Below are 20,630 nucleotides of genomic sequence, written 5' to 3' on the forward strand. Positions count from 1 at the left end.
GAGGGCTCAGAGGGCTGCACTGGGAAAGCGCCGGGGGACACTGGGGCTTACTGGGGGGATTCCGGGGGTCACCGGGCCCGGGGCGCAGCCGGGACCAGTCCGGCATGCTGGGACCAGTGCGGGGTTACTGGGACCAGTTTGGGGCTGGCGAGGAGGGGCCGGGTGCGGTTCGGGAGGGGATCGGAACCAGTCTGGGGTCCCCGGTCCCAGTCTGGGGTCCCCGGTCCCAGTTCGGGGTCACTGGGACCAGTCCAGGACTCACCGCGTTTGCGTCGGCGCCGGGAGGAGCTGCGCATGCTCGGGGCGGAGGGGGCGTGGCCTCCGGCACAAATGGGCTGGGTTATGCAGAGTAGCTCGCGCCGCTGGAATGTGCGCGGCTCCGTCCTTGGGGGCGTGGTTTGAGCTTTGTGGGCGTGGTTTCGGCGCTGGGGGCGGGGCCTGGCGGCTCCTTTAGCTCGGGGGAGACCCCCGGGACCCCCAAAACCCCAAATTCCCGCGTCCCCCTCCAAATTCCCGGCTCGTTCCCTCCCCCGGGATCCTCCCCGGTAATCCTGGGGCTCCTCCGAGTTTCTGGGTCGCCCCAAATTCCTGAATCCCCCCCCAATTCCTGTGTCCCCCTCCCCAAATTCCTGAATCCCCCCAAATTCCCGGGTCCCCCCCAGTTCCCGGGCCCCCTCCCCAAATTCCCATCCCCGGGAAGAAGCCAACACAGGCACGGGTACCATGGGGGACACTTTTATTTCCGGGGGGTGTCGTGGCCACGGGGCCTCCAGGGGACATCGGGGACATCACCGGGGACATCTGGGGGACGTCGGGGACACGGCAGGACTCGGTCCCTGCAGCCGGGACGGTGACAGTGTCCCCCCGTCCTTTGGGGACATCGGTGACACCGGGGGACGTTGGGTCACGACAATCTCAGTCCGAGGGGTTGGGGACATCGTTGGGGACATCATGGGGTGTCTCAGTCTTTGATCCGGGGTGACGAGCGGGTCCCTTGGGGACATCGGGGACATCGGGGACATGACACTGGGACATCTCAGTCCGTCCAGGTGGCGTCCCCGTCCGCTGGGGACACGTTGGGGACATCCGGGGGTGACGAGGTGCCCGTGTCCCCTCAGGGGCCTTGGGGACACGGGGCAGTGACGGTGCCTTGGGCTCGGCGACATCGCGCTGCGACGTGTCTTGGGTGGGGGACATTGGGGACATCGGGGACATCGGGGACATGGGGGACACTGAGTCACGATGTGTCTCAGCCCCTCAGCTTGGGGACGTTGGGGACATCAGGCCAGGATGTCCCTTGGGAGGTGTTTGGGGACATTGGGGACACGGAGCCGTGACCTGTCCCAGCCTGGGGACAACGGGCGACGTGGGGTCAGGGCGTGTCCCCACCCCGCGGCTTGGGGACACCGGGGACATCACGTGTGGGGACATCAAGCCACATCGTGCCTCGGTCCCCCGCGTTTGGGGACATTGAGGGTGACACCCACGGCGGGGGGAGGGGACACAATTTTGGGGCGAACTCTGCCAAAAACGCAGACCCCGAGGGGAGGGGAGGTGACAGGGACCCGAGGGGGGGGGGTGACAAAGGGACACTGGGGGGGCGGGGGCCACAGGCTCCTCCAGGTGGGTCCAGCCCCCACCCCGGAGACCCCAAAAAACATTTTTTTGAGTGAGGGGCTCCTGGGGTGGGGGGAGGGGACAAGAGGGGGGGAGGGGACACGAGGGACGGTCCCCAAGCGTCCGGGCTGGGGGAGGGGGGGGCCACCAGCCCCCCCCCAATTACCTTAGAGACTCGTTACGAGTTAAATTAGCAGGAGCGGCCCCGGGGGGGCGGCGGGCGGGGGCGGCCGGGGCCGGGGGGACGCTGGCCCGGGCCGGGGTGACAATGACAATATGCCATACTGGGGGCAAGTCGCGTCACAGACTTAGTTCAGAACGACGGGGCGCGCTGGCTTCCGGCTGCGGGGGGGACAGAGGGGACACGTCAGCGACAGGCCTCCCCCCAATAAAACCAACCCTAAAACAGGCCCCAAAAACCCCCAAACTGTCCCAAAAAACCCGAAACGGACCCAAAAAACCCCAAACTCCCGTGTCCCCCTGTCACTGTCACCCTCCCCCTGTCATTGTCACCCTCCCCTTGTCCCCCCCGTCCCCGTGTCCCCCCGTGTCCCCCCCGTGTCCCCGCTGTCCCCCCGTGTCCCCCCGTGTCCCCCCCGTGTCCCCGCTGTTCCCGCTGTCCCCCCGTGTCCCCGCTGTCCCCCCTGTCCCCGCTGTCCCCCCGTGTCCCCGCTGTCCCCCCTGTCTCCCCGTGTCCCCCCGTGTCCCCCCCCGTGTCCCCCCCTGTCCCCGCTGTCGCCGCCCACCTTTGCGGAAGGCGTCCTGGAGGCGGCTCTGGGGGAGTTGATACAACTCAGCGAAGGGGTCGCGGGGCGACCGGGGCGGGGGTCCCGGGCGGGCTCCGGGGGTCCCCCCCGAGGGGCGCCGGGGCCCCCCCCGGCTGCTGGCGATGGCGGCCAGCCCCTGCAGGAGGCGGCGCAGGGCGGGCCCCCCCGGGGGGCCCGGGGGCGGCGGCGGGGACGTCTCGGGGGTCGGCAGGGAGCCGGCGGGACCCCCCGAGACCCCCCCCGGGCTCTCGGGGCTGGGGGGCAGCTTCTCGCCCGGCCCCAGCGGCGCCGGCGGCTCGGGGGGCTCGGGGGGCCCGAAGGCGAAGGGGGGCGCCTGGCGGGGGGTGTACGGGGGGGTCCAGGTCTCGGTGCCCCCCCCGGGGGTCTCGGGGGCCCCCAGCCCCGGCGCCAGGCGCACCAGCCCCAGCGGGGGCCCCAGGGGGGCGGCCAGGCCCAGGCCGTGGGCGGCGTGGTCAGCCAGGCCGGGGTCGGCGCCCGCGTCCGGCCCCAGGCCCGCGGCGAAGGCCAGGGCCGAGCCCAGGCCGGAGCTGCCGGACGTTCCCGCCAGGCCGAGGCTCAGGCCGATGTCCGAGCCGGGCCCCGAGCCCAGGCCCAGGTCCGGCCCCAGGGTGGCGCCCAGGCCGATGTCCAGCTCCGGCCCCAGGCCAACTGCGGGGCCGGCGTGGGGCCCGACGGCCAGGCCAGAGCTGTGTCCGAGGCTGGAGGTGACGTTGTCCAGTCCAGTGCTGTGTTCGAGGGCAGAGGTCACGCTGGCCAGTCCAGTGCTGTGTCCGAGGGCAGAGCCAGTGTCCAGTCCAGTGCTGTGTCCGAGGGCAGAGCCAGTGTCCAGTCCAGTGCTGTGTCCGAGGGCAGAGGTCACACTGGCCAGTCCAGTGCTGTGTCCAAGGTTGGAGCTGACCACAAGGCCAAGTCCAGTGCTGTGTCCGGAGCCAGGAGCAAGTCCAGAGCTGTGTCCAAGGCCGGAGGTGACATTGTCCAGTCCAGTGCTGTGTCCGAGGCTGGAGCTGACCCCCACGGTGAGTCCAGTGCTGTGTCTGGAGCCAGGAGTGAGTCCAGTGCTGTGTCCGAGGGCAGAGGTGACACTGTCCAGTCCAGTGCTGTGTCCGAGGGCAGAGGTGACACTGTCCAGTCCAGAGCTGTGTCCGAGGGCAGAGGTCACACTGTCCAGGCCAGAGCTGTGTCCGAGGCCGGAGCCGGCGCTGACCAGTCCGGTGCCGGACGTGAGGGCCGAGCCCACGTTGGCTCCCAGGCCGAGTCCAGCCCCGGGTCCGGCCCCCACGGCGGTCACTGCCATGTCCTGGGGCAGAGTGGTCACTACTGCCATGTCCTGGGGCAGAGTGGTCACTGCCATGTCCGGGGGCACAGCGGTCACTGCCATGTCCTGGGCCAGCGCAGCGGCCCCGATGTCCAGCCCCACACTGGCCCTGATGGCGCCTCCGGCCAGGCTGGGCCCCATGCCGGTGCCGATGGTCAGCGCCACTCCGGCCCCCAGGCCAGCGGTCACTTCGGCCGCACTGCCCGCGCCCATGTCCTCGCCGAGGTCAGTGCCGAGGTCAGCTCCGGCCGCCACGCCCAGGCCAATGTCCACTCTGATGCCGCTGCCCACGGCCAGCCCCAGGCCGGTGTCCGAGCTCAGGCCGTGGCCCACGTTGGGGTCAATGGTGGCCCCAAGTCCGGGGTCAATGGTGGCCCCAAGTCCGGGGTCAATGGTGGCCGCAGAGCTGTGTCCGAGGCCGTGTCCGAGGCCCGTCCCCAGGCCGTGGTCAGCGGTGGCCGCAGCGCCGTGTCCGAGGCCGTGTCCGATGGTGGCCCCGAGCCCGGGGTCAGCCGTGGCCGTGACCCCCAGTGCGGCCCCGAGGTCGAGGCCGGGCCCGAGGTCGGTCCCGGGGAAGTCGAGGCCGGCCCCGAACGGCTCCGGGGGTCCCGGGGGGGCTTCGGCCGCCAGCTGCTGCCGCAGGCACCAGGCCTCGGCCTCGCTGTGGGGACACGGCGGTCAGCGAGCCCTGCGGCCACCGCGGTGACCCCCAACCACTGACCACTGACCCCCAGGCACTGACCACTGACCACTGACCCCCGACCCCCAGGCACTGACCGCTGAGCACTGACCCCCGACCCCCAGGCGCTGACCACTGACCGCTGAGCACTGACCCCCGACCCCCAGGCGCCGACCGCTGACCCCCAGCACTGACCTGATGACGAAGTTGTGGGCCAGCAGGGCCGGCCCCTCCGGCCGCAGCCGGACGTAGACCCACGTCCAGCCCAGGCCGTCCTTGCGCTGCAGCCGCGTCACCAGCTCGCCACGAGCCTCGGGCCCTGCGCTGGCTGCGGGGACAGGGGACGGTCAGTGGGACAGGGAACGGTCAGTGGGGACAGGGGACGGTCAGTGGGACAGGGAACGGTCAGTGGGACAGGGGACGGTCAGTAGGGACAGGGGAGAGGTCATTGGGGACAGGGGACGGTCAGTGGGGACAGGGGACGGTCAGTGGGGACAGGGAACGGTCAGTGGGGACAGGGGATGGTCAGTAGGGACAGGGGAGAGGTCATTGGGGACAGGGGACGGTCAGTGGGGACAGGGAACGGTCAGTGGGGACAGGGGACGGTCAGTAGGGACAGGGGAGAGGTCATTGGGGACAGGGGACGGTCAGTGGGGACAGGGGACGGTCAGTGGGGACAGGGAACGGTCAGTGGGGACAGGGGATGGTCAGTAGGGACAGGGGAGAGGTCATTGGGGACAGGGGACGGTCAGTGGGGACAGGGGACGGTCATTGGGGACAGGGGACGGTCAGTAGGGACAGGGGACGGTCAGTGGGGACAGGGGAGAGGTCATTGGGGACAGGGGACGGTCAGTAGGGACAGGGGACGGTCAGTGGGGACAGGGGACGGTCAGTAGGGACAGGGGACGGTCAGTGGGGACAGACAGGGGACAGGGACACGGCAGGGATGGCAGGGAGGGGACAGGGACACCCGGGGGACGCGGAAGTGACACCGGGGGACACCCGGTGACACCGGGGGACAGCAGGGGACACTGACCGAGGCGCAGGTGCTGCCGGGCCACGTGTCCCAGGTCCTCGGGGTGCAGCAGGCGGTACCAGGAGCGCCCCAGCAGCTCCGCCCGGCCGTAGCCCAGGTGCTCCAGGACACTGCCGGACACCGCGGTCACTCAGCGGCCCGGGGGGCGCCTGGGGACCCCCGGGACATCTGGGGACCCCCGGGACATCTGGGGACCCCCCCAGGACATCTGGGAACACCCTGGACATCTGGGGGCCCTCCGGACATCTGGGGACCCTCTGGACAGCTGGGGACCCCCCGGGACATCTGGGGACACCATGGGACAACTGGGGGACCTCCTGGACATCTGGGGTTTTCCTGGACATTTGGGGTCCCTCTGGACACCTGGGGATCCCCCCGGGACACCTGGGGACCCTCTGGACACCTGGGCTCCCTCTGGATATCTAGGGACCCTCCCTGGACATTTGGGGACGTTATGGACACCTGGGATCCGCCCCTGGACACCTGAGGACCGTCCCTGGACACTTTGGGGAGCCCCCCCTGGACACCTGGGCCCCCCCCCGGCCCCCCCCCGGCCCCCCCGGCCCCTCACCTGTCGGAGACGTCCAGCAGGGCCAGGTCGCGGGCGTGGCGGCTCTGGAAGGCGGGCAGCAGCAGGCAGTCGGGGCAGGGCCAGGGCGGGGGGTCCAGGGGGGCGCAGAAGGCCACGAAGAGCGCGGGGGCGGCGCCGGGGCTCCCGGGGCTGGCGGGGGGCTCCTGGAAGCGGCCCCGCAGCAGAACCAGCTTGCGGCCGGCGCTGGGGCGGCGGGAGGCGCGGGACGTGGTGAAGCGGCAGCGGAACAGGCGCTCTGCGGGCGGGGGGCGTCAGGGCGGGCCGGGGGCCGGCCGGCCGTCTGTCTGTCTGTCTGTCTGTCCGTCTGTCCTGCTGCCCATCCCTCCCGTCCCTCTGTCTGTCCCTGCTGTCCATCCCTCTGTCCATCCCTCCCGTCCACCCCTCTGTCCTTCCATCCCTCCCTCCATCTCCCCATCCCTCCCCTCCCACCCCACGCCCAGAACCCCCCCACCGCCCCCCAGGACCCCCACCCCCCCCAGGACCCCCAGACCCCCACCCACCTGCCTGGGGGGGCCCGGGCAGGCTCAGCTGGTGCCGCACCAGGGGGTGGTCGGCGGGGTCCAGCAGGTCGTAGATGCTGTCCCCTTGTGCCACCAGATCCACCTGGGGAGGGGGGACAGCGCGGGGTGAGGGCGGGCTGAGCCCCCCCGCGCCCCCCGGGACCCCCAAAGACCCCCCAGGACCCCCCCCGGGACCCCCCAGGTGCTCACCATGGAGTGCCCCAGGTGCTGGGCCACGTTGTCGGTGACCCCGACCAGTTTCCCCTCGCGGGTCACGGCCAGCAGGAACCCGGGCAGCGACGCCACCAGGTCGGCGAGTTCCGGCCCCCCCAGCAGCTCCAGGGGCGCCCCCCGGCTGGGGCCTGGCGTGGGGACAGCGGGGACAGCGGTCAGAGCCCGCCCGTCACCCCCGTGCGCTGTCCCACCGCGGCCACCGAGTGTCACCGGCAGAGCCGCCGGTGGCGCCCGGAGCGTTCCCGTGAGGAGCCAGAGCTGATCCCGGCCCCTGCCCCTGCCCCTGGCCCTGTCCCCTGTCCCTGTCACCCAACCCGGTCCCCGATCTCGGTCCCTGTTCCTGTCCCCAGTCCTCCATCCCCGATTCCCAATCCCTGTCCCTGTCCCCATCACCCATCCCGGTCCCGGTCCCTGTCCCTGATCCCGATCCCGGTCCCTGTCCCCATCCCTGTCCCTGTCACCGATCCCCAATCCTCGATCCCCAGTCGCAGCTCCTGTCACCCATCCCGGTCCCCAGTCCCGGTCCCCAATCCCGGTCCCTGTCCCCCATCCCTGTCCCCCGTCCCGGTCCCCCGTCCCGGTCCCTGTCCCCCGTCCCGCTGCCCCGCCCGGTCCCCGCCGCTCTCCGCGGTGCTGAACGGGAACCTCCCGCCGCTCTCCGCGGTGCTGCACCGGCCGCGGCCCCTGCCCGCGGTGCTGAACGGCCCCTGTCCCTGTCCCTGTCCCTGTCCCTGTCCCTGTCCCTGTCCCTGTCCCTGTCCCTGTCCCTGTCCCGTTCCCCTGTCCCTGTCCCCGGTCCCGGTCCTGTCCCAGCCTCCTCCCGGTACCGTTCCCCGGTCAGTGCCCGGTCCCCGATCCCATCCCCGCTCCCGGCTCCATCCCCGCTGGATCCCGGCGGAATCCTCGCTCCCGGTGCGTTCCCCGCTCCATCCCCGGTTCCCGCTCCATCCCTGTTCCTTCCCGGCTCCATCCTCGCGGCATCCCTGCTCCTGGAGCCGCTCCCGCCCGGTCCCCGCTCCATCCCCGCTCCATCCCCGGTCCCTGCTCCTTCCCCGCTCCATCCTCGCCGGCTCCCGGCGCCTTCCCCGTTGCATCCCCGGTCCCGGTGCTTTCCCCGCTCCCTCCCGGCCGGTCCCCGCTCCCGGCTCCATCCCCGCTGGATTCCCGCTAAATCCCGGTTCCATCCCGGCTCCATCCCCGCTCCATCCCCGCTCCCGGCGCTGCTCCCGCCCGGTCCCGGTCCCTCCCGGCTCGCTCCCGGCTCGCTGCCGGTGCCCGGCGCACCTGGCCGCAGGCAGGCGCCCTTGCGGGTGTAGATGCAGGCGAGGGCCATGACGTGCAGGTAGGAGAGGCGCGGCCGGTCCCCGTCGGGCAGCGGGAGGAGGTCGCGCAGGGCGCGGATCTGGGCGTTGATCTGGTCCCGCCGCGCCTTGGAGGCGCCTTTGGTGGAGCGGAGCATCCTCCGCCCGCGCCGCCGCCCGGGCCCGCCGCTTTATGCGCCCCGCGGCCCCGCGTCAGCGCCGCGTCACCGGCGCCGCGCCGCCCCCCGGGCGGGGGGGACCCCGGGGGGGGCGCGGGGACACGCGGGGGGGACGCGGCGGGCGCGTCACCGCTGACGCTGACGCACGAGCGGGGGGACGGGCGCCTTCGCTCCCAAATTGGGGATGGAGCGCGCGGAGGGGGCGGGGCCGCGGCCGGCGGGGGGGGGAGGGGCGAGGGGACACGCCCGGGGGGGCGTTGGGGGGAGGGAGGAGCCGGAGGGGGAGGGGGTCAGTGGGGAGATGGAATCAGTGGGGGTCAGTGGGGAGATGGAGGAGCCAGCGGGGAGGAGGGGGAGTCAATGAAGGATCAATGGGGAGATGGAGGAGACGGTGGGGAGGTGGGGGGAGATGGGGGGCCGGGAGGGGGTTAAGTGGGGAGATGGAGTCAATGGGGAATCAATGGGGAGATGGAATCAATGAGGGATCAGTGGGAAGATGGAATCAATGAGGAATCAATGGGGAGATGGAGGAGCCAATAAGGGATCAATGGGGAGATGGAATCAGTGGGGTCAGGGGGAAGATGGAGTCAATGGGGAATCAATGGGGAGAGGGTTGGAGGGGCCGGGGGGAAGACGGAGGAGCCAGTGGGGGGTCAGTGGGGGGATGGAGTCACTGGGGAATCAATGAGGGATCAATGGGGAGATGGAGGGGTCAGTGGGGGGTCGGTGGGGAGATGGTTGGGGTCAATGAGGCATCAATGGGGAGATGGATTCAGTGAGGAATCAGTGAGGGTTGGGGGGCGATGGAGGGCTTGGGAGGGGGTCAGTGGGGAGATGGAGTCAGTCAATGAGGGATCAGTGGGGAGAAGGAATCAATGAGGGATCAGTGGGGAGATGGAGGGGTCAGTGGGGAGATGGAGGGGTCAGTGGGGAGATGGAGGGGTCAGTGGGGAGATGGAGGGGTCAGTGGGGCGTCAAGGGAAGGATGGGGGTCAGTGGGGAGAGGGTTGGAGCGGTCAGTGCGGGGTCAGCGGGAGGCATGGGGGGCTCAGTGGGGAGAGGGATGAGCTCCAGGGACGGAGGGACAGAGGGAGTGACCACAGAGGGGCTGGAGTGACCACCGGAGTGACCACAGTGACCACGGGGGCTCAGAGTGACCACCGGAGTGACCACAGTGACCACCGGGGGGTCAGCGCGGCCGGAGCCCCCTCGGACGAGCCAAGAGGGAGGGGGAGGACCCTCCCTCCCCTCCCCCCGGCCTTTGGGAACCCCCCTCTCCCCTCCCCCCTCTCCCTCCGCCCCTCCCCCCCCCGCGCGGGCGCCCCCGGACTTGGCTCCTCCCCCCGCCCCTCCCCCCCCGGCTCCGCCGCTGCCAAATTTGGGCTCCGAAGCCGCGGGAGCCAAAAATAGCGCGGGGGGAGCCCAAAATAGCGCGGGGGGCGGGGCCGGGGGGCGGGGGGGGCCGGGATCCCCCGCGGGGCCGATTTTTTGGGGGGGGGAGGGGATTTTGGGGGATTTTTGTGGATTTTTGTAAATTTTTGGGGATTTTGGGGATTCGGGTTCTTCCCCCCCTCCCCCCAAAATTTGGGGTGTTCCCCCCCTCGCCCCATCGGAGGTTTTGGGATTCCCCCAAAATTTCGGGGGCGCTCCGGGAGCCCCCCAAAAAAATCCGCGGGGTCTGGAGCCCCTCCCCCCCCCCAAAATTCCGGGGGTCCCCCCCCAAATCCTCCCCTCCCCCATTCCCCGGGGGGCTCCCCAAAATTCCGGGGATTCCCCCCCCCGCGGCGTTTCCATGGCAACGGGGGGGGAGAATGAGGAGGGAGGGGATGGAGATGAGGATGAGGAGGGTGAGGAAGGAGCTGGAAAAGGGGATGAAGGTGAGGAAGGAGAGGATGAGGATGAGGATGAGGATGGAAAGGAAGATGAGGATGAGGAAGGAGAGGGAGGATAAAGGGGGATGGAGCGGGAGGATGAGGAGGGAGGGGGGAAGATGAGGCAGGAATCGGGATGGGGATGAAGATGGGTGAGGATGGGGATGACGGTGAGGAAGGAGAGGATGGGGACGGGGATGGGGAGGAAGATGAGGGAGATGAGGATGAGGAGGATGAGGAAGGAGAGGATGAGGAAGAGCAGGAGGAAGATGAGGGAGGATAAAGGGAGATGGAGGAGGAAGATGAGGCAGGAATTGGGATGAGGGTGAGGATGAGGAAGGCCCAAGGAACTCCCTCCACCCTCCTCCCCAAAACCAGCCCCCAAAACGAGGGAACCCCCCAAAAACAGCCCCAAAAACAGACCCCAAATTCCCCAAAATCCCCCCAAAAAAGGGCCCCAGATCCCCAAACCCCCCAAAACAGACCCCAAACTCCCCCCCAAAGCCAGACCCCAAACCCCCCCCAAAAAGGGTCCCGGACATTTGGGACCCCCCAAATCAAACCCCACAGCGAGTCTGGGGGAGCAGCTGCTTTATTTGGGGTTCCCGCAAAGACTTCGGGGTGTTTGGGGGGTTTTTTGGATGTTTTTGGGCTGGTTTGGGGTTATTTTTTGCCTGATTTGGGGCTGTTTCTGGGCTGTTTTTGGGGCTGTTTTCTGGGGGTGTTTTGGGGGTTTTCTGGATGTTTTTGGGCTGGTTTTGGGATGATTTTGGGGCTGTTTTTTGGGGATTTTTTGGGGTTTTTTGGCTGTTTTCTGGGGATGTTTTTGGGGCTGTTTTTGGGATCATTTTTGGGCTGTTTTCTGGAGATGTTTTGGGGGTTTTTTGGCTGTTTTCGGGCTGTTTTCGGGCTGTTTCTTTCAGGGGGGGCTCATTTCTCCCCCTCGCCGTCCTCCTGCCCCTCGGGGGTCGCCGCCGTCTCCTCGAGCTCCCGGCGCCGGCGCTGGACCTCGGCCACGGCCTCGGGGGTCACCCTGGGGGCAGAGGGCAGGGGTCAGCACGGGGGGGTGGGGTGCTCAGGGGGCTTTTGGGCTGTTTTGTGGGGCTCAGGGGCTGTTTTGGGGAGTGTTTTTAAGGAGTGCTTTTGAGGGGGTCAGAGGCTGGTTTGGGGGCAGTTTTTGGGGTGTCTCAGGGTCAGTGTTGGGGTCACTCTGGGGGTCTCAGGGTCAGTTTTTGGGTCAGTGTTGGGGTCACTCTGGGGGTCTCAGGGTCAGTTTTTGGGTCAGTTTGGGGTCACTCTGGGGGTCTCAGGGTCAGTTCAGGGTTAGTTTGGGGGTCACTCTGGGGTCAGTTTGGGGTCACTCTGGGGGTCTCAGGGTCAGTTTTTGGGTCAGTTTGGGGGTCACTCTGGGGTCAGTTTGGGGTCACTCTGGGGGTCTCAGGGTCAGTTCAGGGTCAGTTTTTGGGCCCCGTCCCACCTGGGCACCACGAGCAGGCCGAGGCTGCGGGCAGAGCCCAGCAGGGAGCGCAGCAGCGCGGGCAGGGCCGTGCCCCGGGCGGTCACAGCCGGGTCCCTCTGCTTGGCCACGGCCACCTCGAACAGCTGCGCCAGGGAGACGATTCCTGCTGGTTCATGGCCTGGGGGAGACAGAATCCCCCAAATTCACCCCAAAATCCGCCTCAGAACCCCTAAAATTCACCCCAAAATCCCTGTCAGAACCCCCAAAGTCACCCCAAAATCCCCCAAAAATTCACCCCCAATACCCCCAAATTCCCTCAGGACTCTCAAATCTGCCCCCAAACACCCCCAGGACCCTTCAGGTGCCCCCAGCACCTCAGAACCCCCCGAGGACCGCGAGATCCTCCCCCCAAACCGCCAGATTTCCCCCCCAGGACCCCCCAATCCCCCCCCAACCCACCCCCAGGACCCCCCAACCCCCCCCAGTCCCCCCTGACCGGGTCTGGCCGATCCTTTCTCCACTCCGGCCACGGCCTTGAGGAAATAGGAGCTGGGCGGGGTCCCGATGGTCAGAGAGTACGTGCGGTCAGGCTGCGGGGATTTGGGGAGCACAGGGGGGTCACTGAGGGGTTTTGGGGGGAGATTCTCAGGGGGTTTGAGGTCACTGGGGAGTTTTGGGGTCACGGGGGGATTTTAGGGGGTTTTGGGGGTCCCGGCCCCCCCGGCACTCACATGCACGAGCAGCCGGACCCGGAGCGGGACCCCGGGTTTGATGTCGCGGGTTCTCTCGTTGAAATCTTTGCAGAAGGCGGCGATGGGGACCCCGCGCTGCGGGAGAACCGCGGAAAGTCACCGGGAGAGCCCCGAAGCGGCCCCGCTCCCCTCCCCGGGCCGGCCCCGGCCGCACCTGCCCCAGCAGCGGACCCAGCGGCGGCCCCGGCGCGGCGGCCCCGGCCGGGATCAGGATCCGCACCGGCCGCGGGGCGGCCCCGGGGCCCGAGGCGGCCGCGGCCCGCACCGAGCGCGCCGAACGCGCCGCCCGTGACATGGCGGCGGCTCCCTGAGGGACGGGCTCACGTGGGGCGGCGGAGCCAATCAGCGAGCGGCAAAGCGGGAACGAGCCAATGGGAGAGCGGGGGGGCGCGGCCAAAAGGGGGGCGGGAAAGATAATGAGTGAGAAGGGGCGTGGCCAACGCTTGGCGCGAACACTGCGGGGAGGGGGCGCGGCCTGACGACGGAGTGGGCGGTGTTTGAGACCATCCTCGCCACGCCCACCCGGGGATTCCCCACCCGGGGATTCCCCCGCCCCGCCCCCACCCGGGGGTTCTCCCGCCCCGCCCCCACTCAGGGGATTCCCGCCCCTCCCCCCTTACCTGGGGTTTCCCGGCCGAGCGCGGAGGGGGAGGGGCAGCGGGGGGAGGGGAGGGGGGCGGGGTCCGAGGGGATGGGCGGGGTCAGGGCCCCTCCCCTCCCCCCTCTCCGCCCCCTCCCCCTCCCCGGCCCCTCCCCCGCTCCCGGAGCCGCCTCAGAACCTCCTCGTGCGACCCCGCCCTGGGGTCAGGGGTCAGAGGTCACGGAGGAGTCAGACACCCCCCAGACCCCCCCAGGGACCCCCGGAATGCCTCCGGGAGCCCCCCCGCCCCCAGACCCCCTCAAACCCCCCAAATCCCCCCTGCGACCCCCTGAACCCTCCCCGGGACCCCCCAAATCCTCCCCAGGAACCCCCAAGTCCCCCGAGACCCCCCGAACGCCCCCAGGACACCCCAAACCCTCCGGGAGCCCCCAGATTCCCCCCCAAACCCCCCCAAATCGCCCCCCGAAGCCCCCTGGTACCCCCTCAGGACCCCCCCAAACTCCCCCCAGACCCCCAGACTCCCCCAAATTCCCCCCAGACCCCCAACCCCCCCCCCCCCAGACCCCCCAAATCCCCCCCGGACCCCCAAACCCCCGCACCGGCTCCGCACTCTCTGGTAGAGTTCCCGCAGCTCCCGGTCCTGCCGGTCCAGGAAGGCAGCGTGAGCCCCGGCCACGTACCTGGGGGGCCGAAATCGGGGGGATTCACCCCAAAACCCGCCCCAAATCCCCCCAAAATCCAGGGGGATTCACCCCAAAATACCCCCCCAGGTCCAGGGGAATCCCCCAACCCCAGACCCATTTTTGGGGTGTCCCTCCCATTTTTTGGGACCCAAGCCCCGTTTTAGGGACCCCAGCCCCATTTTTGAGCCCCCTCAGACCCGTTTTTGCCCCCCCAGCCCCATTTCTGGAGCCCCCAGCCCCGTTTTCGGGGTCCCACCTGTAGGCCAGGGCGTGTGCGAGCCCCCCCAGGGCCATGAGCAGCAGCAGCAGCCCCAGGAGGTGACGCCGGGGGATCCTGCCGGGGGTCCCGGGGGTCCCGGGGGGCCTGAACTGCTCCCAGTACCGCCGGTTCTCCTCCCAGTGCCGCCCAGTGTCCTCCCGGTGCCGCCGGCTCTGCTCCCAGCTGGGACAGCCGGGGGGGACACGGCGCCCGTGGGACCCCCGGGGACACCCAGGGACCCCCAGCACCCCCCGGGACCCCCCCAAACCCTCAGGGACCCCTCAGAAACCTCCCCCCGAAATCCATGGGACCCCCAGAGAGCCCATAAGGGACCCCGGGACCCCCCCACACCCAAGGGACCCCCTCAGGCCCCCCCCCAATCCCCTCAGGGACCCTCAATACCCCCCCAGCCCCCTCAGGGACCCCCCCACACCCTCAGCGACCCCCAGGACTCCCCCCCGAAATCCATGGGACCCCCAGATATCCCACGAGGGACCCCCAGAGACCCCCCCCAAAACCCCTCAGGGACCCCTGAGACCCCCCGAGCCCCCTCAGGGCCCCCCGCCCCCCACGGCCGTTACCCGGGGGGGCTCCCGGGCCGGGGGCGGGTCCCGGGGCGGGGCCCGGTGCCGGGGGGCTCCCGGGGGGGGGGGCCCCGGGCCCGCGGGGGGCGCTCAGCGCCGCGTAGGCCTCGGCCAGCAGCAGGAACCGCCCGTGGCGGGAGGGGTCCGAGGGGTCCCCGTCCGGGTGGACCTGCGGGGACAGCGGCACCGGGGGGTCCCCAAAGGGCGGGGACGGCCCCGGGGACAGCGGGGGACACCCCCCGGGAAATTCGGGGTGCTTGGGACAGGGGCAATGGGTGGGGAGGGGTCCCCAAAGTACCGGACACCCCCCGGGACACTTGGTACGGCCCGAGGGGGTCCGGAACCTGAGGGGACGTTTTGGCCCCAAAATCTCCATTTCTCACCCCAAAATCTCCCTTTCTCACCCCAAAATCTCCCTTTCTCACCCCAAAATCTCCATTTCTCACCCCAAAATCTGCATTTCTCACCCCAAAATCTCCCTTTCTCACCCCAAAATCTCCATTTCTGACCCCAAAATCTCCATTTCTCACCCCAAAATCTCCCTTTCTCACCCCAAAATCTCCATTTCTGACCCCAAAATCTGCATTTCTCACCCCAAAATCTCCCTTTCTCACCCCAAATCCGCTGGGCTTTTCCCCTCCAGCCCCTCCCAGTCAATCCCAGCCCATCCCAATGCCATTTTTATCCCTCCTGGCGCCATTTTTGCCCCCAAAATCTCGATTTTTCAACCCACACCCGCCGGGTTTTTTCCCCCCAGTCCCCTCCCAGTCCCTCCCAGTCCATCCCAGTCCCATCCCGGTACCTCCTTGCAGCGGGCCAGGAACGCCGCTCGGATCTCCCTGGGGGAGGCCCCGGGTCGGACGCCCAGGACAGAGTGAGGGTCCGGCCGCGGCGGCCTGGGGGGGAGTTTGGGGAGTTTGGGATGTTTCAGGACATTCTGGGCGGGTTTTGGGACATTCTGGGCAGGTTTTGGACATTCTGGGCGGGTTTTGGACATTCTGGGCAGGTTTTGGACATTCTGGGCAGGTTTTGGGACATTCTGGGCAGGTTTTGGACATTCTGGGCGGGTTTTGGGACATTCTGGGCAGGTTTTGGACATTCTGGGCGGGTTTTGGGACATCTGGGCAGGTTTTGGACATTCTGGGCGGTTTTGGGACATTCTGGGCGGGTTTTGGGACATTCTGGGCGGGTTTTGGGACATTCTGGGCGGGGTTTCGGGACATTCTGGGCAGGTTTTGGACATTCTGGGCAGGTTTTGGGACATTCTGGGCGGGTTTTGGGACATTCTGGGCAGGTTTTGGACATTCTGGGCGGTTTTGGACATTCTGGGCAGGTTTTGGGACATTCTGGGCAGGTTTTGGACATTCTGGGCAGGTTTTGGGACATTCTGGGCGGGTTTCGGGACATTCTGGGCAGGTTTTGGGACATTCTGGGCAGGTTTTGGGACATTCTGGGCGGGTTTCGGGACATTCTGGGCAGGTTTTGGACATTCTGGGCAGGTTTTGGACATTCTGGGCGGGTTTTGGGACATTCTGGGCGGGGTTTTGGACATTCTGGGCAGGTTTTGGACATTCTGGGGCAGGTTTTGGACATTCTGGGCGGGTTTTGGACATTCTGGGCAGGTTTTGGACATTCTGGGCGGGTTTCGGGACATTCTGGGCAGGTTTTGGACATTCTGGGCGGGTTTTGGGACATTCTGGGCAGGTTTTGGACATTCTGGGCGGGTTTTGGACATTCTGGGCAGGTTTTGGACATTCTGGGCAGGTTTTGGGACATTCTGGGCAGGTTTTGGACATTCTGGGCGGGTTTCGGGACATTCTGGGCAGGTTTTGGGACATTCTGGGCGGGTTTTGGGACATTCTGGGCGGGTTTTGGGACATTCTGGGCAGGTTTTGGGACATTCTGGGCAGGTTTTGGACATTCTGGGCGGGTTTTGGACATTCTGGGCGGGTTTCGGGACATTCTGGGCGGGTTTTGGGACATTCTGGGCAGGTTTTGGACATTCTGGGCAGGTTTTGGGACATTCTGGGCGGGTTTTGGGACATTCTGGGCGGGTTTCGGGACATTCTGGGCAGGTTTTGGGACATTCTGGGCAGGTTTTGGACATTCTGGGCAGGTTTTGGACATTCTGGGCGGGTTTTGGGACATTCTGGGCAGGTTTTGGGACATTCTGGCAGGTTTTGGGACATTCTGGGCGGGTTTCGGGACATTCTGGGCAGGTTTTGGGACATTCTGGGCGGGTTTTGGGACATTCTGGGCAGGTTTTGGACATTCTGGCGGGTTTTGGGACATTCTGGGCAGGTTTTGGGACATTCTGGGCGGGTTTTGAGACATTCTGGGCAGGTTTGGGGCAGTTTTTGGGGATATTTTCGGGCAGTTTTTGGGGGATATTTTCAGGATCTTTTGGGGATATTTTGGGCCATTTGGGGGATTTTTGGGGCAGGTGTTGGAGCAGTTTGGGGCTATTTTGGGATACTTAGGGGCAGTTCGGGTCCGTTTTTGGGCAGTTTTTGGGCAGTTTTGGGACGTTTTGGGGATATTTTGCAATTTTCGGGATATTTGGGGCGACTTTGGGAACGTTTTGGGTGTTTTGGGTCTCACCTGTTGCTGAGGCCCCTCCAGCCCCCGGCCCAGGACCCCTGCAGGAGCAATTAACGCCTCTCATCAATCAGGGTTCATTAATTAACCCTTAATTAACCGTTAATTAATCACCAAGTAATCCTGAGATCCGGGACCGTTACTAAGCGTTAATTAGCACGTAAATTACCGTGACCTCGGCAATTCCCGCCCCCTTCCTGCCTAATTATCGCTAATTAAGGCATTAATCGCTGCCAGTTTGGTTATTAATTACCTTATGCTCATTAATAAAGCCATTAATTTCTGCTAATTAGCCAGCAATTTATGAGTGGTTTAATTAGCAACAAATCACCTGTAAATTAATGCACACTGGCTCATAATTAATGCTAATTAGGCCTTTAATTACCGCTAACGGTAAATTATGAAAACATTGAGAACTGGTTCAGCGCCGATTGACGTCCAGCGGCCCCGGCCCCATCGCGACCCGCTAATTAATATTAATTAGCACTAATTAAACCCCCCAACACCGCTAATTCCCCCCCCAGCGCTAATTAACGCCAAATTAACGCCGTCCCGGGCCCCGCGGGAACCAGCGGCCACGCCGGGGGGCTCCTCGTGCAAATGAGAGGCGGGGCAGGGGGAGGGGGGCGCTAATTAGCGCTAATTGGAGGGGGGGAACTAACGCCGTTACCATGGCAACCGCGCGCCGCGCCGCCATCGCCGCCGCCGCCACTTCCGGGGCGGTGCCACGTGACCGGAAAAGGCGGTGGTGACCTGGCCGGAAACAGCGCGCCACGTGACTGGAAAGGCGCGGCGCGGCGGCGATCACGTGATTCCATCGGGAACCGCGATGGCGGCGGAGGTGCGGGGGGGGAGGGGCGGGTTTGGGGGGTCCCGGGGCCGGGTTTGGGGCCGGGGGGAGCTCGGGGCGGCTGAGGGGGCTCCGAGGGGTCCCTGGGGGGGCTCCGGGGGGTCCCTGTGGCTTTGGGGATGGCTCCGGGGGGGGGCAGGGGCGCCGGGGCCGTTTTGGGGGCGCTGAGGCCGCTGGGGGGGGGTGGAGGATGGGTGGGGCCGCGGGTTTGGGGGGGCTCCGGGGGCAGGGGCGGGTTTGGAGACTCCATGACGTCATCGCCGACGCACCTGTGACGTCACGGGCGCGCACCGCTTACAGCGCCTCCCAGCGGCTGCGCTGGGCAGTGACGAGGGGACTGTGGGGGGGACAGTGGGGGGGCACTGGGGCGACACTGGGTGACTCTGGGATGCTCAGGGTGCCATTCCGGTGACACTAATTAACACTAATGAACACTAATTTCCACATTTGTCGCCCCCCAGTGGCTGCTGCTGGCGCTGGCGCTGGCGCTGCCCCCGGAGCGCCCCCTGGCGGCCGAGGCGCGCAAGGTGCAGATCGGCGTCCGGCGGCGCCCGGAGCGCTGCGGGCAGAGATCGCGGAGAGGGGATGTCCTGACATTACACTACACGGTACAAACTGGGTAAACTGGGACAAACTGGGGTAAACTGGGAGCGCTGGGGGCGCCCGGAGCGCTGCGGGCAGAGATCGCGGAGAGGGGATGTCCTGACATTACACTACACGGTACAAACTGGGTAAACTGGGACAAACTGGGGTAAACTGGGAGCGCTGGGGGCGCCCGGAGCGCTGCGGGCAGAGATCGCGGAGAGGGGATGTCCTGACATTACACTACACGGTACAAACTGGGTAAACTGGGACAAACTGGGGTAAACTGGGAGCGCTGGGGGCGCCCGGAGCGCTGCGGGCAGAGATCGCGGAGAGGGGATGTCCTGACATTACACTACACGGTACAAACTGGGTAAACTGGGACAAACTGGGGTAAACTGGGAGCGCTGGGGGCGCCCGGAGCGCTGCGGGCAGAGATCGCGGAGAGGGGATGTCCTGACATTACACTACACGGTACAAACTGGGTAAACTGGGACAAACTGGGGTAAACTGGGGTGGACTGGGAGCGCTGCGGGCAGAGATGGCGGAGGGGAGATGTGCTCACGCTGCACTACACGGTAACTGGGATAAACTGGGGCGGCACTGGGGGCACGCACTGGCCCATACTGGTCTATAGCGGTTCGTACTGGTTTATACTGGTCTGTACTGGTTTATACTGGTCCGTACTGGTGCAGGGCACGCTGGAGGACGGGACCCCCTTCGACAGCAGCCTGAGCCGGGAGCAGCCGTTCGTGTTCTCCCTGGGCACCGGACAGGTCATCAAGGGCTGGGACAGGGGCTGCTGGGGTGAGTGACCACTGACCACTGAGTGACCACTGAGTGACCCTGAGTGACCACTGACCCCTGACCCTGAGTGACCAAATTTCTGGGGATTTTGGGGTGAATTCTGGGGTTTTGGGGTGACTTTCTGGGGTTTTTGGCCCCCAGGATGTGCGAGGGGGAGAAGAGGAAACTCGTGATCCCCCCGGAGCTCGGTGAGACCCAAAAGGGACCCGAAAACAGGGGAAAAACCCCCCCAAAAATCCCCAAATCCCCAAAACTGGGGGGAGACCCTAAAACGGGGGAGGGGGGAAAAAAAACCCCCAAAAACGGGGGGAGGGACCCTAAAAATGGGGGGAACGTCCCTAAAATGGGGGGACCCCAGAAACTGGGGGGAGTGGGGGGAAAAACACCAAAAAAAATCCCCCGAAACGGACCCAAAAATGGGGAAAAAAACCCCAAAAAGCTCCAAAAACCCCCAGATTTGGGGTGACCCCGAGGTGACCCTGTCCATCCCCCCCAGGTTACGGGGACCGAGGGGCCCCCCCAAAGATCCCAGGTGAGCCCCGACCCCCCCTGGGGGGGTTTTGGGGTGAAACTTGGGGATTTTGGGGTTTGGGAGGGACTTAGGGGGGGTCAGGGAGGGAGTTGGGGGGATCCTGAATTTGGGGGATTTGGGGGGGATTTTGGGGGGTTTGGGGTGAATTTTGGGTGGGTGTTTGGGTAGATTTGGGGTGAATTTGGGGGGAATTTTGGGGGGATTTTGGGGTGAATTCGGGCAGATTTTTGGGTAATTTTGGGGTAAGTTTAAGGACGATTTTTTTGAGTGATTTTGGGGTGGGTTTCAAGGGATGTTTTAATAATTTTTAAGGTGATTTCGGGGTGGGTTTTGGGGTTCCAGGGAGGGGACTTTGGGGTGAATTTCGGGTGGAGTTTTGGGTAATTTTGGGGTAAGTTTGAAGACGATTTTTTGGGCGATTTTGGGGTGATTTGGGGGTTCCAGGGAGGGGCTTGTGGGGTGAATTTCAGGGGATTTTTGGGTATTTTTGGGGTGGTTTTTGGGGTGGATTTCAGGGGATTTTGGGGTGATTTTGGGCTGGGTTTTGGGGTTCCAGGGAGGGGATTTTGGGGGTCCTGCCCTCCTCCCTCCCCGTTTTCCAGGGGGGGCCGTGCTGATTTTCGAGGTGGAGCTGCTGAAGATTGAGCGGCGCCCGGAGCTTTAGGGGGACCCCAAAACCCCCAAAATTCACCCCAAATCTCCCCCCCCCCCCCCCTGGATTTTTTTGGGGACCTTTTGTGGGTTGAAAAAAAAAAAAAAACAAACCCAAATTTTAGGGGGGCTCAATAAAGGGTTAAACCGAAGGTTTTTG

The 20,630-nt window shown here is 66.1% G+C and overlaps 3 protein-coding genes across 4 annotated transcripts; 1 reads left to right on the plus strand and 2 right to left on the minus strand.

Moving 5' to 3' along the window:
* Positions 1-727: 727 nt before the first annotated feature.
* Positions 728-8,220, minus strand: LOC136304628 (putative per-hexamer repeat protein 5). 2 transcript variants are annotated; one of them, XM_066208119.1, is made up of 8 exons: positions 8,046-8,220; positions 6,738-6,889; positions 6,528-6,630; positions 6,007-6,262; positions 5,436-5,545; positions 4,595-4,727; positions 2,364-4,381; positions 728-1,959 (listed from the first exon to the last, which is right to left on the minus strand). In XM_066208119.1, exons 1-8 carry the CDS (start codon positions 8,218-8,220, stop codon positions 1,931-1,933), a joined length of 2,976 nt encoding a protein of 991 aa, XP_066064216.1. In that variant the 3' UTR covers positions 728-1,930. The 2 variants fall into 2 exon arrangements, with proteins under 2 accessions (XP_066064216.1, XP_066064215.1); XM_066208118.1 differs by lacking the exon at positions 8,046-8,220 and having other exon boundaries at positions 6,738-7,301.
* A 2,466-nt stretch (positions 8,221-10,686) lies between these two features.
* Positions 10,687-12,641, minus strand: MRPL11 (mitochondrial ribosomal protein L11). The gene is made up of 5 exons (XM_066208110.1): positions 12,478-12,641; positions 12,303-12,398; positions 12,068-12,161; positions 11,590-11,749; positions 10,687-11,145 (listed from the first exon to the last, which is right to left on the minus strand). The coding sequence occupies exons 1-5, from the start codon at positions 12,616-12,618 to the stop codon at positions 11,043-11,045; spliced, it is 594 nt and encodes a 197-aa protein (XP_066064207.1). The 5' UTR covers positions 12,619-12,641; the 3' UTR covers positions 10,687-11,042.
* A 5,140-nt stretch (positions 12,642-17,781) lies between these two features.
* FKBP2 (FKBP prolyl isomerase 2) lies at positions 17,782-20,622 on the plus strand. The gene is made up of 6 exons (XM_066208125.1): positions 17,782-17,889; positions 18,360-18,506; positions 19,176-19,291; positions 19,429-19,475; positions 19,784-19,819; positions 20,422-20,622. Exons 1-6 carry the CDS (start codon positions 17,878-17,880, stop codon positions 20,481-20,483), a joined length of 420 nt encoding a protein of 139 aa, XP_066064222.1. The 5' UTR covers positions 17,782-17,877; the 3' UTR covers positions 20,484-20,622.
* The last annotated feature ends 8 nt before the right edge of the window (positions 20,623-20,630 follow it).

Source organism: Chamaea fasciata, unplaced genomic scaffold (genome assembly GCF_029207755.1).
Source record: "Chamaea fasciata isolate MVZ Bird 193981 ecotype frontalis unplaced genomic scaffold, bChaFas1.0.hap1 SCAF_134, whole genome shotgun sequence".
NCBI lineage: Eukaryota > Metazoa > Chordata > Aves > Passeriformes > Sylviidae > Chamaea > Chamaea fasciata.

What these genes read in the sequence shown, in the direction of transcription:
- FKBP2 (XM_066208125.1), top strand. An exon ending in GACAGGGGCTGCTGGGGTGA is followed by an intron (nt 19,292 to 19,428) that starts GTGACCACTGAC and finishes TTTGGCCCCCAG; the next exon opens with GATGTGCGAGGGGGAGAAGA. An exon ending in CGTGATCCCCCCGGAGCTCG is followed by an intron (nt 19,476 to 19,783) that starts GTGAGACCCAAA and finishes CATCCCCCCCAG; the next exon opens with GTTACGGGGACCGAGGGGCC.
- MRPL11 (XM_066208110.1), bottom strand. Translation starts at nt 12,618, where the DNA reads ATGTCACGGGCGGCGCGTTCGGCGCGCTCGGTGCGGGCCGCGGCCGCC. An exon ending in TGGGTCCGCTGCTGGGGCAG is followed by an intron (nt 12,399 to 12,477) that starts GTGCGGCCGGGG and finishes GTTCTCCCGCAG; the next exon opens with CGCGGGGTCCCCATCGCCGC. An exon ending in GGCCTGCTCGTGGTGCCCAG is followed by an intron (nt 11,146 to 11,589) that starts GTGGGACGGGGC and finishes CTCTGCCCCCAG; the next exon opens with GGTGACCCCCGAGGCCGTGG.
- LOC136304628 (XM_066208118.1), bottom strand. Translation starts at nt 7,151, where the DNA reads ATGGGGACAGGGACAGGGATTGGGAATCGGGGATGGAGGACTGGGGAC. An exon ending in AGCACCTGGGGCACTCCATG is followed by an intron (nt 6,631 to 6,737) that starts GTGAGCACCTGG and finishes CCCCCTCCCCAG; the next exon opens with GTGGATCTGGTGGCACAAGG. An exon ending in GCCCACAACTTCGTCATCAG is followed by an intron (nt 4,382 to 4,594) that starts GTCAGTGCTGGG and finishes GTGTCCCCACAG; the next exon opens with CGAGGCCGAGGCCTGGTGCC.